This window comes from Arachis ipaensis, chromosome B3 (assembly GCF_059453495.1).
Source record: "Arachis ipaensis isolate K30076 ecotype BB chromosome B3, ASM5945349v1, whole genome shotgun sequence".
NCBI lineage: Eukaryota > Viridiplantae > Streptophyta > Magnoliopsida > Fabales > Fabaceae > Arachis > Arachis ipaensis.
Genome location: NC_142438.1, coordinates 4,276,410 through 4,291,975, shown reverse-complemented (window position 1 = coordinate 4,291,975; position 15,566 = coordinate 4,276,410). Strand labels below are relative to the sequence as shown.

Sequence of the window (15,566 nt, the reverse complement as noted above, 5' to 3'; positions counted from 1 at the left end):
GAGTCAAACAAAACATAATAATAATATAACTACACACGTTAAGTTTGTACAAAAAATCAATCCTCAAATTAATTATATGTATAAAAAATATATTAAAAATAAATTAAATATTATATATATTTATATATAATAAATTTTTATATAAAATTAATAATTTATTATTTAATAATTTTAATTATTAATTTTGTATAAAAATATTACATGTAAATTTTATTTTATATATAAATATATAATAATTAATTTAATAATTAATTTTTTTATATGTACATATTATTTTTATAATAATAATTAAAAAATAATATTATATATACATTAAAATTAATTATTAAAATTAATTATTAATATAAAATATAAATTAAAATATAAAATATATATAAAAAAATTAAAAATAATACATCATTTTTATAATAAAATAATAGTAGTCGTACGTATATGCGTACGCCGTTGAAGGCAATATGAAGTTATCAACCATTGTATTGTTTATTTCTTTTTAATCCTTTCTTCCCTCTATAAATACCCCCTCTCTGTTCTCCTAACTCACACCTGAAAGCTGAAAAATCGTAATACTTCCAACAACTTCTCTTCAAAACTAGCAAATACTAAGAGAAGCTATTCAAAATGCCGAGAAAAGGAATGAGAAGTATCTTCTTCAAACCTTCATCTTCTCATCATCCGCCACGTCACTACTCACTACCACCACCCTCCCCTCTTCGCACCTTCTCCGACACCCTTATGGACGATAACATCCATAAGGCGGAGTCACTTATAACCAAGTGGGATTATAATAATAACAATAATAACTCCGTTAGTTCACGCCTTTCAAACTCTAGCTCACTCTTCAGCGGAACACGCCTGGATGCCAAACACTACATTGACGCCGTCAAGGGCCTACAGTCCGCTATGAAGTACCTCGTCGCACAGGATCCCTCCTCTGCTTATCTTCTTCGAGCACAGTCTCTCATGCAAATCGCAATGAAAACTCTTGAGAGAGAGTTTCACCAGATCCTAAAGGCCAATAGGGAATACCTCGATCCCGAAACCGTTTCTAACCGCTCCGAAACCCTTTCTAACCGTTCTTCAACGGATTTCGGCCAGAACAGTTTCTCCGATTTCGATGAGATTGTTTCCGACGATGAGTTTCGCCTTGCCGGAGAAGGAGTCGCTGATGCCGAGAGAGCTTCCATGCTTGCCGTCAACGATTTGAAAGCAATCGCGGATTGCATGATTTCCACTGGCTACGGAAGAGAGTGCGTTAGGATTTACGTGTTGGTGAGGAAATCGATCGTTGATGAAGCTCTTTACAATCTTGGAGTGGAGCAGTTGAGCTTCTCGCGTCTCCAGAAGATGGATTGGGAGGTGGTTGAGTTGAAGATCAAGCACTGGCTCAATGCGATGAAGGTTGCCGTCGGAACTCTCTTCAACGGTGAGAGGATACTCTGCGATAGTGTCTTCGCTGCCACCGCGCCGGAGAAACGGATCGCGGAGTCTTCCTTCGCTGAGATCACTAGAGACGGCGCCATGATGCTGTTTGGATTCCCGGAAATGGTTGCAAAGTGCAAGAAAACGCCGGAGAAGATGTTCAGGACTCTCGATATGTACGAAGCGATCTCCGAAAACTGGCAGCAGATTGAATCCATCTTCTCCTTCGAATCAACCGCCAAAGTCCGTACGCAGGCGGTTACTTCCTTGGTGAAGCTTGGCGACGCCGTGAGGACGATGCTATCGGACTTTGAATCGGCGATTCAGAAGGAACCGTGCAAGACGACGATTCCCGGCGGTGGAGTACACCCAATCACGGGCTACGTGTTGAACTACATCTCTCTCCTAGCCGATTATAGCGGCGTCCTCGTTGACATAATCGCCGATTATCCACAGTCTCCGATGCCGGAATCTTTCTACCGAAGCCCGATCCACGAGGATAGCACGTCGTCGTCCTTCTCCACGGTTCCGTCGCCGGCGATCTCAGAGCGAATCGCATGGCTGATCCTCGTGGTTCTCTGCAAGCTCGACGTGAAAGCGGAGCGCTACAAGGACGTGGCGCTTTCTTACCTCTTCCTCGCTAACAACATGCATTACGTAGTAGAAAAGGTTCGAAAATCGAACCTAGGGTTGCTCCTCGGTGAAGAGTGGATGGCGAAGCACGAAGCGAAGACGAAGGAATACGTAGCCAAATACGAGCGCGTCGGGTGGAACAGCGTGCTCACTTCGCTGCCGGAGAATCCTGCGGCGGAGATCTCAGCGGAGCAAGCTAAGGCTTGCTTCGTTAGCTTCAACACAGCGTTTCACGAAGCCTGCAAAAAACAAAGCGGGTGGGTTGTACCCGACCCGAAACTGAGAGACGAAATCAAAGTCTCGATAGCTTTGAAGCTGGTTTCCAAGTACGGCGAGTTCTACGATAAGAATAGGGTCGGGTCTGAATCGGCAATACGGTTCTTACCCGACGATATTGGAAACCAATTGTCAGATATTTTGTACGGCATTGGAGAATCGAGTAGTGGCTCGTCGCATGCTTTGACGACGTCGTCTTCACGTCGCTCCAACGGAAGCAGCAGGTGATAATGTTAGTGTTGATGAAATATCTTTTGTGTTGCTGACGTCACGGCTCACAATAACCACAAATAGAGTGTATCTGTATACTATTCAAGTATTTATACTGTCTTATTACTGTATATTGGCCATAACATATATGGTTTCAATTTCCTTATATAAACGACATGACAAAGATTGTGAAGAATGTCAATAATAGACTATATTTCAAGTGTACTAAATATAAATAAATTCAATTAATTTAAAATTAAAATTTTAAAATTAATTTTTTTTATTTATTATTTACGTTATTCTAAATAAGGTTGTTTTCCTATAATTTTTTTCAGGTTTTCGTTTTGGAAAACGAAGGTTATTTGCATAGTATATATATATATTGACTTGTGCTTTGTCATGTACGAAATGTATATCATAAATGTGTCGCGTGCACGTGGTATTGGTATTCTATTAATAAAATAATTTTTTTTTCACGTAAAAGATAAAGAATAATACTTAATTATCAAACTTAATACGATTGTTTATGGCTGGAAGAATAAAAATAGAGATTTAGAAGTTTAAAATAGGATTTAAAACTCAAAAAAAATATGTTTGCAAATAGGAGCCACGTGGCTCACGTGTACGCATAGAAGTGTAGAAAGGCAGTTCGCACGCGCATTCTTTTATCATGCGTACGCGTAGGTGAGTACCTCATGTCACGCGTACGCGTGGGCATGCATACGCGTGGACATGCATGCTGGCTCATTATGCGTATGCATATAAGGAGGTCAGCCAAAAATTATCCACGCGTACGCGTGGACGTATGTTTTTCCAAAAACCTGATTAAGTTGAAAGATACAAAATTTACGTAATTCCAAACCAAAACTTCCAATGTACATAACTTAATCATTTTAAATCGTTTTTTATCTGTTTTTCGAACGGCATAAACTTCACAAACCCAACTTTCATTTAAAACAAGTTGGAAACAAATTGAAGGTCCGGAAGTCAAGTTATAGCTCGCTGAAGTTCAGTCAAAAACCAATTTTCATCATACTTCAAAAACCTCCATTTTCTTTAAACAATTTCAAATGTTCACTTCCTTTACCTACATTCAATACAAACACAATATATAACATCTTTAAATCACTCAACTATCCATAAACAATCATTACTACCAATCAATAAAATTCCATACTTCTTTCAACAAAACCACCACCATTTTGCCATACATACATATACAATCATTACCATCAACTTACCAATAACACCACCAACACATACACAATTCATATTACCAATCAAAGTTACTAATGCCAAACATCCAACATACATAATCATTCCAACCTATCCTATGATTCTCTAGCCTAAGTTTTCACAAAACATTATATATTAAATGCGTGAAACCTAAACCATATATTGGCCGATTTCCACGTAGTGATCAAGGTAACTCACTAAAACAAACACAGCCCCAAAAACTTCAATAAAACACTAGTGCTCAGCTTCCTCCAAATTTCAATATCCATAATTTCAAGCTCCAATTATTTATTCACAACCTAATACACATTCATAACACATATACACCCAATTTAATACCCAAAGCACAAATTCAGAAAATTAAAGAGAATTTATGGTATCCTCACCTTACCCAAGCTTCGTATAAGGGTGAATGTTTTCCTCAAGCTAATTGGATCCTAATACATCAAAAAGTAAAGAAATTCAATACCTCTACATAATTTTCGAAAATTGGGAGAAGGAGTAGCCGAGTGTAATTAAATGGCTTACCTATGAAATTATTCGGTAGAAACGTAGAGCTCGACGCGTTGGTCGCGTGGCCACAAACGGTACGACGATCGGAGCTCGGACGGAGGAGATACGGTGATTTGAATTACCGTAAAGGGTTAGGGAAATCTCTTTTCTCCTCTCCCTTGTTGTGCTTTCAGCGCTGCTTGTGCTGAATTGGGGAAGAAAAGAAGCTTTGGCTCACTTAAGTGCTGGGCCGGTTGGGTCCACGGGTTCGATTTGGGTCCGGTTCGGCCTGTTCGGTCTAATTTTGGGCCGAAGTTTTCGAAATTAGTGTCAAAATTCTCGTTTTAATGAGCTCTATCCTAATTATATATAATATTCATATTTCTATTTTTTTATTAAAAATTAATTTATTGACTAATTATTTACTAATTTAACGGGGTTTACAACGCTGGAGAGTGATATGGGGTTGCTACTATGTAGAGGACGACATGATGGCTGCACTGCACGGAGTGCGACACAGGGTTGTTGATGCATGGAGAACGACAAGGCGGCTGCTGGTGCGTGAAGAACGACGGAGAGAGAGAGCGGCTACGAGGAAGGGAGAGGGTGAGGATAGGCTGCTGCTGTCCGCCTAGGAATTAGGAGTGAGGTTGTAATTTATTTTGTAGATTGGTATATAATGATGAAGAAAAATTTTTCAGATGTGTTCTTTTTGGTATGAACAAGGATAAGAGAGATTAGATTAGGGTTCATGAGCAATGAAGCAATTTTTTAATGTGTATGAATAATGAGATATATTTTAGTTTTAATTTTTAAATTGATTCTGATTTAAAATTATAAAACTAAAGTTAATTAAATTTTGACTAAATTAAAAAGATTAAGATAGTTTTTGTTTAATATAAAAAAGGATATTTTAGTCTTTTTGTAATATTAAATAAAAAAATATTTTTTTTTATTTTTATTAAAGTATAAGAATAGTTTAGTAAAATAATTGATATGATAGATATTTAATAAAACAAAAATTAATTATTAATTTGGAAGATATAATTCACATGTCGTGTTTTAATTTGTCTACATTTTAATTGTACCAATACGGATAAATTTATGATCGTATCGAAGCAAACACCTAAATAAAAATATATGATCAATAATATTTGTATCAATAAACAAAATGTAAATTATTTTTTTAATTTAATTGATATAATTAATTTTTTATAAATATCTTTTTTTATTAATTATAGCAAAAGTCAATTCTAAATTTAATATGTGCCAAATCTCAAAAATTTTCTTTCATTATTACATTCATAATTTTATAATTTTTTTTTCAAATAAAAATTTTAAATTATGATATTTTTAATCCTAAAAAGTCTCAAATTATCTCAATACATTTTATAAAGGAGAAAGTATGAGAAGCCAATAAATTTAGTGTACAATGTGTACAATAGGGGTAAAATTAAAATTAATATCAAATGATAAATAAATAATTAATTCTTAATAATTACCAATTTGAGATTCAAAATAAATAAGGATTTGCAACGATTACGTAAACCCCAAAAACGGCCTCCTTCTCCCCATCTGATGTGATTGCCTTTTCGCCTAGTCTCTTCCTCTCATCGGTGCCGCGCTGCCACAGACACTAGCCGCCGTCGCCCATAACTCACGCCGACATGCGCACCACGAACGCTCAGCGTCACCATCGCGCAGCCCAAGACCGCCATGGCCGCCGCCGCCTTCAAAGACGTCGCCTCCCCCTACATAGGTATAGGTCCAAGATCAACGTAGGATAACACAACAATAATTGTGCAAGAAATTAGTTTAGTCCATGATGCTCCTGTTTTTGTACATGCAAACGTAGCCCACTTCAAAAATGTCCTGTGGCCAACTTGGCTTTTTTGGATTTTGCTTTCCGTACATCTTCAAAGTATATACATCAACGGATGAATTTAGATGTTGGATGTTCAATTCATTAGGTATGTAGATGACTATTTTAATTTTTAATTGGATGGTTATTTTGTTTGATTCAGTTTAAGTATATACAATTAATAAATGCTGGATGGTAATTTCACTAGGTAGTCGGATGATTATTTTAATAACTACGTGGATGGTTGTTTAATGGCCGGTGAGAGAACTTCTAATGCTGGAGAGGTAGGATGATTGATGAGGATGGGGTAGCAGACGTTGGGGGAGAGGTTGTTTGGATAAATTCTATTGATCAATTAGGGTTAGGATGGTTAATTTTTTGAAATAACTGTTTGGGTTTCTTTTTTATTGTATTGGGCCAAATTTAAAATCCATTGTACATATTGTCAAGATTCTTCATTGTTTCCCTAGCAAAGTTCATAAAATAAAGTAATAAATAATAAGTTAATATCAATTCATTGATTATAAAAATTTTGTGTTTAAAATTATAGATGTTATACATATAAAATTATGGATGTTAAATTAAAAAAAATTAACAACTTCTTATACAACTCATATTTTACATATAGACTATTACTGTTAGAAACAAGAGACTAACTGGAGAAAGAATTTATATATTATTGAGTTTATTCAAGTTGTCTGGAATGAAACAATATAAAAGGGTATTTATAGGTGCTAAGAGAATCAAAATAATAAAGACGTAATATCCTATAATAAATATTCAGATATGCTACATAATTCTAATCAATGCTAATTGATCCTAATATATTGTAACATCCCCCTCAAGTTTGAAACAAATTTAAAATAATGAAATAAAAAAATGCATAAACTAATAGAACGGGTGCAGACAGAATTGACGGAAGGAAGCACAGATGAAACTGCCGCTGTCTGAAGAAAGCGCAGATGGAAATACCGCTGTCTGAAGAAAGCGCAGACGAAACGGCCGCTGTCTGAAAGAAACACAAACGGAATTGCTACAAAGAAACGCAGATGGATCTGCCACGAGAAAACACAAATAGAACTGCTGGAAGAGTGGCCAACTGCCGAAAAATTGTTGAAAATATGGCGAACTGCTGGAAAACTGCTGAAAAAGTGACAAAGTGTAAAGAGATGACAAACTATCGGAAGGTGACGAAAATATATGGTTTCTCCATGAGAATAAGAAAGTAGTGAATGAACTAGTCGGTTAGGTGAGAAAGCATCAAAGCATTGACAAAAGATGAGGAAAAAAATGGCACGAAAGAAAAATATGAAAAATACAGTGATTTCATCAGAAGAAAAGCAACATATCCTCCTCAAGGAGGAAATCATGGCTCTGATACAATGTTAGAAACAAGAGACTAACTGGAGAAATGATTTGTGTATTATTGAGTTTATTCAAGTTGTCTGAAATGATACGATCAATGTTATCAGAACCGGACCGAACCGTCCGATCGGACCAGAAATCCGATGAACTAGTGACAGAATTAGTCTGGGTGAGCTTTCTGACCGGATGAGGAAGCGAACCGAAAAGACTCGGTTTGAACCGTTCGGGTTTGACCAAAACAGGTGAACCGGCGGGTTTCATTTAACCCAAACCGCTTCGAACCCTTTTATTTTTTTCCTTCACTTGAAACGATGTCGTTTCGATTAAAATTAAAAAAAAAATAAACTGAGCTACTGAAAGGAAGAAATCTTAGCTCAAGCTTCCATCTCCTTTCCCTGTTTCCCTTTCCAAACCTTTTGGCCATGAGAGACCACCTGAGAGCTGAGAGCCTGAGAGTCTAAGACAGAGAGTGTGAGAGTGTGAGAGAGACCCATTCAGCCAGCGCGGCAGCGCCACCTTACCCGGCTCACCGTGCTCGTAGGAGGCAACCGCACCAGTGCACCACCCACCACAGCCAAGAAGCACCTCCATCGAAGATTCGAACGTCGTCGGCTCCTGTGTGTCTGTCGCCTCCTACTACTACTACTGCTCGTTACCTACTGATCGTCGCTTCCTGCTATTGCTACTATTCGTCACATCCGATCTCCCTCTTCTCTACTTATCCCTCCAGGTATGAATTTTTTATTTTTTTAAAGTTAGTTAGGATTTCAAATTTTTAATCATTTAGTCCTTTAGTTAGAATTAAAGGATTTCAAATTAGTTAGGATTTCAAATTTTTTAATAATTTAGTTCTTTAATAATTTTTTTTTTTTAAAGTTAGTTAGGATTTCAAATTTTTTTCATTATGTATGTTGATTTCTGTTTAATTTCTGTTAGAATTTAGATTGTTAATTGTTCAGTTTTTTGTAACATATTATTGTTATATATGTTGATTTCTGTTTGATCTCTTTTGATTGTTGATTTATGTTTAATTTCTATTCAGTTTGTTGATTATCCATTGTTGTTAGATTGTTGATTGTTGATTATCTGTTATATATGTTGGTTGCTGTTGTATATTATTCTTAGTAGTTAGTGGATTGTTGTTGTACATTATTCTTGGAGATTAGTCATTTAGTCCTGGTTGATTAGGAATTTAGGATGACTTCATCAAATACACCATCAGAAACACCAATTTCTCAGGAACAATGATCAACTCCTTATCCAACAATTGGAACCCAAAAAAATAGTAACAGAAGAAAAACTGATCCTGCATGAGGCCATTGTAAACAAGTTATGGATAAAGGAAAAACTATTCTGTTATGTATTTATTGCAAGAAGCTTATTAATGGTGGAGGAGTTACCGAGTTAAGCATCATTTTGCTAGAAAAAGCGGAGATATTTAGGCATGTCGAAAGGTGCCAGCTGTGGTGAGACACCAATTCAATCAAAACATTGAAGATCTTCGAACCAAGAAAAGGAAAACTCAAAAAGAATATGCAGAAAGTTATAATGCTTGTGATGAAGTTGAAAGGGAATTTGATGAGATTGAATGTAATGAGATGCGACAACAACAAACATCAAGACTTCCAGCACCTAGCTCTAGAAAAGAAAAACAACTCAAGGGATTACAATCTTTTTTTCCACCGGCAGTAACACTTGGAGCTCAACCAACTATCAAAAATGTTCTCCAAAGCAAAAAAATTGTAGAGAAGTGTGATATTGCTATTGCAGGATGGATGATGGATGATGGATGCCTCTGTGCCATTTAATCGGTTAATTCAGCTTATTATCAGCCGATGATCGATGCTATTACAAACATGGGTGTAGGGTATAAAGGGCCAAATTATGGAAGAGATTCGTGGATATTTATTGAGTAAATTGGTTGAAGATGTAAAGAAGATGATTGAAGATTATCGTGTGATTTGGAAACAAACTGGATGTACTATCATGGCCGATGGATGGACCATAGTTGTCAGAACCGAACCGGTGATCGAACCGATCAGGCTACTGGGTCACTGGGTCATTGGTTCAACCAGTGGGTCACTGGTTGAACCGGTTAACCCGGTCCCACATAAGTAAAATGTATAAAATAGCTAAAAGCCTAAAAACTTAAAAATTAACAGTTAAAAAATATATCTCCAATAACATTTTAATAAACATTAAATCTCAAATCCTAAAAATAAGTAGTAATCCGAGAATAAACATAAAATTTAGTACTATTAGTCTATTACATGAACAACTAAATTTAACATAATGAAAATAACAATTCATGGATTATATCCAAGGAGTAACTTCAAAGTCTGGATATCTATCTTCATCTGACAAATCTGGAGCTACATGTTGATTGGTTTCATTCTGATTTGCATTTTTCACAGAAGTATTATTAGCTTTACCATCATCTCGATCTTCTTCCAGATTCAATTCATCTAGCATTTCAATAATGTTTCACAAATCATAATCAATAATAAGGCAAAATATTTGGTTAAAGCATTACAAAATATCCCTAACAACAACATACCTAAATCATCTAAAGCTGATTGAAGAGACATATTTGCAAGATCATTCCGTAAAGCATCAACTTCTTCAGGAGTTAAAAATGGTGGTGAATCTTCCATTATCCATTCCGAATGATCCTCAAATGCATCAAGACAAATTGGATCATAACTTTGCTTTCTCATTCGGTTCCTATGTTATCAAGTAACTTGATTATTCTTATTATGACTAAAAATTTTAAATAATGCCTTCAAGAAAGAATAATAAAAAGTACCTTTGTTGTAGCCTTAAGTTGTAATGAACATAAACAAGATCATTAAGCTTTTGATGCTCTAACCGATTCCTTTTCTTTGAGTGAATGTGTTCAAAAATGCTCCAGTTACGCTCACAACCTGAAGAACTGCAAGTTTGACTCAAAACACGAATTGCTAACTTTTGCAGGTTTGGTGCTCCACATCCATAAGATTCCCACCATTGATCTTAACATAAAAAGAAAACAATCACAATCATAAATATCAAATCTTAAACATATCACAATCATAAAAAACTAATTTTAATACAAAATTTACCAGGCATCACTGTGCTTCGCTCACGTATTGCAGACTGTCTCCCAAAGTCTCCTTCAGCATTCTTAAAGATTCTCTTCTCACTTGTCAATTTAGTAATCAAATCAGCATCACCGTAAGCATATCTCTCAATCACATCTAATAGGCCAGAAATTGTTTCTTTGTGCTTGTCAAATTCTGCAGAATTAAATCGAAAAGTTGGATTTAACCAATAACCAGCAGCATGAAGGTTTCTTTTAAGTTGTAAATCCCAACGTGAATCTAAAATCTTCAAATAAGGTTCAACAACCCTCTTTCTTTTTTGAAACCTCTTCACCATGTCTTCCCTAGCCTTATACATAGCTTGATAAAGGAAACCCATTGCAGCTCTATCTTCACTATCCACAATACGCAATACATGAACAAGTGGCTCCGTAAGCTTAACAATATCAGTGCATTGATTCCAAAATTTTGAATCTAAGACTTGATCCACAAACTTTTTTGCTTTGGCTTCTTTAGAGTAAGCTGAACTTGTCCATTCTCTAGATGTCACCATAGCTCTCAATGCATCCTTTTGAGCCAAAATACTTTGCAAAGCAATGAAATTAGTGGTGAATCGAGTTGGAGCTGGACGAAGTATTTCTCGGCCGCCTGTGAACTGCCTCATCAAGTACAAAGGATGGCAGTGATTATAGATATACTTCGTAATCATTGAAGCTTGTGACACAGTTTCAGTCACTTCCACAAACTTTCCAATATCCTACAACATCAGATTAATACAATGTGCCGCACAAGGAGACCAATACAATCTAGGAAACTCTGATTCCAACAACCTTCCAGCAGCAACGTAATTTGCAGCATTATCCGTCACTACATGTACAACATTCTCAGGACCAACAAATAACACAACATCCCTAAGCAACTTAAACAAAGCCTCAGCAGTTTTCGAGATATGAGAAGCATCAACTGACTTTAGGAAAACAGTTCCTTTAGGACAATAAACCAAGAAATTAATTAAAGTACGCCTACAACGATCAGTCCATCCATCAGCCATGATAGTACATCCAGTTTGTTTCCAAATCACACGATAACCTTCAATCATCTTCTTTACATCTTCAACCAATTTACTCAACAAATATCCATGAACTCTTTGGTAATTTGGCCCTTTATACCCTGCACCCATATTTGCGATAGCATCGATCATCGGCTGATAATAAGCTGAATTAACCGCATTGAATGGCACAGAGGCATCCATCATCCATCTTGCAATAGCAATATCACACTTCTCCACAATTTCTTTGCTTTGGAGAACAATTTTAATACTTGGTTGAGCACCAGGTGTTGCTGCCGGTGGAAAAAAGGATTGTAGTCCCTTGAGTTGTTTTCCAACTCCCTTTCTAGAGCTAGGTGCTGGAATTCTTGATGCTTGTTGTTGTCGCATCTCATTACGTTCAATCTCATCAAATTCCCTTTCAACGTCATCACAAGCACCATAACTTTCTGCATATTCTTCTTGAGTTTTTCTTTTCTTGGTTCGAAGATCTTCAATGTTTTGGGAGAATTGGTGTCTCACCGCAGCTGGCACCTTTCGACATGCCTCAATATCTCTACCTTTTCCAGCCAAATGATGCTTAACCCGATTAATTCCTCCACCCCTAATATGCTTCTCGCAATAAATACATACCAGAGCAGTTTTTCCTTTATCCAAAACTTGTTTACAATGGCCCCATGCAGGATCAGTTTTTCCTCTGTTACTATTTTTTTGGGTTCCAATTGTTGGATCAGGAGTTGATCCTTGTTCCTGAGAAGTTGGTGTTGGTGTTTCTGATGGTGTATTTGATGAAGCCATCCTAAATTCCTAATCAACCAGGGTCCAGGACTAAATGACTAACAATACACAACAACAATCCACTAACTACTAACAATAATATCCAACAGCAACCAACAATTCACAATCAACAAACTGAAGTACTGAACTGAAATAAAACAGAAATCAAACATACCAAACATACCAAACAACAATTCTCATCTGCCCACATACCAAAATCGAACAGAAATCAAACATACCAAACATACCAAACAACAATTCTCATCTGCCCACATACCAAAATCAAACAGAAATCAAACTATCAAACATTCAAACATATGTGAACCACCAATTAAAAAATTAACTTCAACGTTCAAACATATGTAAACTATCAAACATGTTCTTATCTGCCCGCATACCATAATCATTAATCAATTAACTTCAAAAAATTAAAAAATTAAAAAAACTTACCTGCACGGATGGATCAGCGACGAGCGTCGAGCAGAGAAGAGGGACTGAGGGAGATCTGGATCGAGGAGCGACGAGGAGGCGACTTCAATGTTCAATCTTTGATGGATGGGGTGAGTCGCGCACTGCTCTGGATGCGGTGGTGAGGTGAGTGCCGCGTGGTTGAAGGCTTGAAGCTGACGGGGCGACGGGGCGACGAAGTGGCTGAAAGCTTGAAGCTGAAGCAGAGTAGGCGAGTAGCAGGGGATGGAGTCATGGCGCCATGGTGATGGTGATGGTGGTCTCTCAACTCTCAACTCTCAAGTCTCAACTCAAACCGTTTGGGTATGGGAGCATGCGAAGGGAAAGGGGGAAACAGGGGAAGGGGATGGAGGCTAGGGTTACAAAACGCAGCAGCTCTGCGCTTTTTTTTTTTTTTTTAAAGAAACGACGTCGTTTTAAATCGCAAAAAAATTTTTTTTTTCGAACCGGTCCGGGTTAAACGAAACCCGCCGGTTCACCGGTTTTGATAAAACCCGGCCGGTTCAATACGGGTCTCGCCGGTTCAGTTCCTTCTTCGGTTGGATGACTCACCCGGACCGGTTATAGCATCGGTTCGCCGGTTTTCTGGTCCGACTAGCCGGGTCGGTCCGGTTCTGACAACACTGGGATGGACTGATCATTGTAGGCGTACTTTTATTAATTTCTTGGTTTATTGCCCTAAAGGAACTGTTTTCCTAAAGTCAGTTGATGCTTCTCATGTCTCGAAAATTGCTGATGCTTTGTTTAAGTTGCTTAGGGATCTTGTGTTATTTGTTGGTCCTGAGAATGTTGTACATGTAGTGACAAATAATGCTGCAAATTACATTGCTGCTGGAAGGTTGTTGGAATCGGAGTTTCCTAGATTGTATTGGTCTCCTTCTGTAGCACATTGTGTTAATATGATGTTGCAGGATATTTGGAAGTTAGAGGAAATGACTGAAATTGTGTCACAAGCTTCAATGATTATGAAGTATATCTATAATCATTACCATCCTTTGTACTTGATGAGAAACTTCACTGGCAGACAAAAAATACTTCGTCCAGCTCTAACTCGATTTGCCATTAATTTCATTGCTTTGCAAAGTATTTTGGCTAAAAATGATGCATTGAGAGCTATGGTGACATCTAGAAAATGGACAAGCTCAGCTTACTCTAAAGAAGCCAAAGCCAAAAAGTTTGTGGATCAAGTCTTAGATTCTAAATTTTGAAATCAATGCACTGATATTGTTAAGCTTATGAAGCCACTTGTTTGTGTATTGCGTATTGTGGATAGTGAAGATAGAGCTGCAATGGGTTTCCTTTATCAAGTTATTTATAAGGCTATGGAAGAGATAGTGAAGATGTTTCAAAAAAGAAAGAAGGTTGTTGATCCTTATTTAAAGATTTTAGATTCACGTTGCGGTTCACAACTTCGAAAAAACCTTCATGCTACTGGTTATTGGTTAAATCCAGCTTTTCGATTTAATGCTGGTGAATTTGAAAAGCACAAGCAAACAACTTCTGGCCTACTAGATGTCATTGAGAGATATGCTTACGATGATGCAGATTTAAATTCTAAATTGACAAATGAGATGAGAATATTTAAGAATGCTAAAGGATACTTTGGAAGACAGTCTACAATACGCGAGCGACGTACAGTGATGCCTGGTAAATTTTTTATTGAAATTAGTCTTTTATGATTGTGATATATTTATGATTTAATTTTTATGAATGTAATATATTATTCCTTTTTATGTTAAGATCAATGGTGGGAATCTTATAGATGTGGAGCACCAAACTTGTAAAATTTAGCGATTCGTCTTTTGAGTCAAATTTGTAGTTTTTCAGGTTGTGAGCATAATTGGAGTATTTTTTAACACATTTACTCAAAGAAAAGGAATCGGTTAGAGCATCAAAAGCTTAATAATTTTGTTTATGTTCATTACAACTTAAGGCTACAATAAAGGTACTTTTCATTATTCTTTCTTGAAAGCATTATTTTAAATTTTTAGTCATAATAAGAATAATCAAGTTAATTGATAATATAAGAATCGAATGAGAAAGCAAAGTTATGATCCAATTTGTCTTGATGCATTTGAGGATCATTCGGAATGAATAATGAAATATTCAACACTATTTTTAACTCCTAAAGAAGTTGATGCTTTACGAAATAATCTTGCAAATATGTCTTTTCAATCAGCTTTAGATGATTTGGGTATATTTTTGTTAGGGATAATTTTCTAATGCTTTAACCAAATGTTTTGCCTTATTATTGATTATAACTTGTGAAACATTATTAAAATGCTAGATCAATTGAATCTGAAAGATGATCGAGATGATGATGAAGCTAATAATAATTCTATGAAAAATGCAAATCAGAATGAAATTAATCAGGATGTAGCTCCAGATTTGTCAGATGAAGAAAGATATCCAGACTTTGAAATTACTCATTGGATATAATCCATAAATTGTTATTTTCATTGTGTTAAATTGAGTTGTTTATGTAATAGTACTAATAAATTTTATGTTTATTTTCGTATTACTTATTTTTATGATTTGAGACTTAATGTTTATTAAAATGTTATTGGAGATATATTTTTTTAATTGTTAATTTTTAAGTTTTTAGCTATTTTATATGTTTTACTTATATGGGACTGGGCTAACCGGTTCAATCAGTAACTCACCGGTTGAACCAGTGACCCACCGATTGAACCAGTGACCT

The 15,566-nt window shown here is 36.2% G+C and overlaps 4 protein-coding genes across 4 annotated transcripts; 2 read left to right on the top strand and 2 right to left on the bottom strand.

Annotated features, from left to right (window-relative positions):
- The first annotated feature begins 545 nt into the window (after positions 1-545).
- LOC107629147 (exocyst complex component EXO70H1) lies at positions 546-2,794 on the top strand. Its single transcript, XM_016331853.3, has one exon. The coding sequence runs from the start codon at positions 619-621 to the stop codon at positions 2,554-2,556; it is 1,938 nt and encodes a 645-aa protein (XP_016187339.1). The 5' UTR covers positions 546-618; the 3' UTR covers positions 2,557-2,794.
- Positions 2,795-9,805: 7,011 nt separating this feature from the next.
- Positions 9,806-10,775, bottom strand: LOC148569678 (uncharacterized). The gene is made up of 4 exons (XM_088506580.1): positions 10,594-10,775; positions 10,299-10,503; positions 10,050-10,216; positions 9,806-9,957 (listed from the first exon to the last, which is right to left on the bottom strand). The coding sequence occupies exons 1-4, from the start codon at positions 10,598-10,600 to the stop codon at positions 9,806-9,808; spliced, it is 531 nt and encodes a 176-aa protein (XP_088362706.1). The 5' UTR covers positions 10,601-10,775.
- A 19-nt stretch (positions 10,776-10,794) lies between these two features.
- LOC110270502 (uncharacterized) lies at positions 10,795-12,418 on the bottom strand. Its single transcript, XM_088506579.1, has 3 exons — positions 11,444-12,418; positions 10,907-11,329; positions 10,795-10,851 (listed from the first exon to the last, which is right to left on the bottom strand). Exons 1-3 carry the CDS (start codon positions 12,416-12,418, stop codon positions 10,795-10,797), a joined length of 1,455 nt encoding a protein of 484 aa, XP_088362705.1.
- Positions 12,419-13,090: 672 nt separating this feature from the next.
- On the top strand, positions 13,091-15,304 carry LOC107632355 (uncharacterized). Its single transcript, XM_088506578.1, has 4 exons — positions 13,091-13,217; positions 13,550-14,039; positions 14,139-14,512; positions 15,153-15,304. The coding sequence occupies exons 1-4, from the start codon at positions 13,091-13,093 to the stop codon at positions 15,302-15,304; spliced, it is 1,143 nt and encodes a 380-aa protein (XP_088362704.1).
- Positions 15,305-15,566: the final 262 nt, after the last annotated feature.

Coding starts and splice junctions, on each gene's coding strand:
- LOC107629147 (XM_016331853.3), top strand. CDS start 619: ATGCCGAGAAAAGGAATGAGAAGTATCTTCTTCAAACCTTCATCTTCT.
- LOC148569678 (XM_088506580.1), bottom strand. Junction 10,217..10,298: donor AACTTAAGGCTACAACAAAG/GTACTTTTTATT, acceptor TTGATAACATAG/GAACCGAATGAGAAAGCAAA. Junction 9,958..10,049: donor ATCAGCTTTAGATGATTTAG/GTATGTTGTTGT, acceptor TTGAAATGCTAG/ATGAATTGAATCTGGAAGAA.
- LOC110270502 (XM_088506579.1), bottom strand. CDS start 12,418: ATGGCTTCATCAAATACACCATCAGAAACACCAACACCAACTTCTCAG. Junction 11,330..11,443: donor GTCCTGAGAATGTTGTACAT/GTAGTGACGGAT, acceptor CTGATGTTGTAG/GATATTGGAAAGTTTGTGGA. Junction 10,852..10,906: donor ATAAGGCTAGGGAAGACATG/GTGAAGAGGTTT, acceptor TGAAGATTTTAG/ATTCACGTTGGGATTTACAA.
- LOC107632355 (XM_088506578.1), top strand. CDS start 13,091: ATGGAGTCATGGCGCCATGGTGATGGTGATGGTGGTCTCTCAACTCTC. Junction 13,218..13,549: donor AACAGGGGAAGGGGATGGAG/GCTAGGGTTACA, acceptor ATTGCCCTAAAG/GAACTGTTTTCCTAAAGTCA. Junction 14,513..15,152: donor GCGACGTACAGTGATGCCTG/GTAAATTTTTTA, acceptor TTAAAATGCTAG/ATCAATTGAATCTGAAAGAT.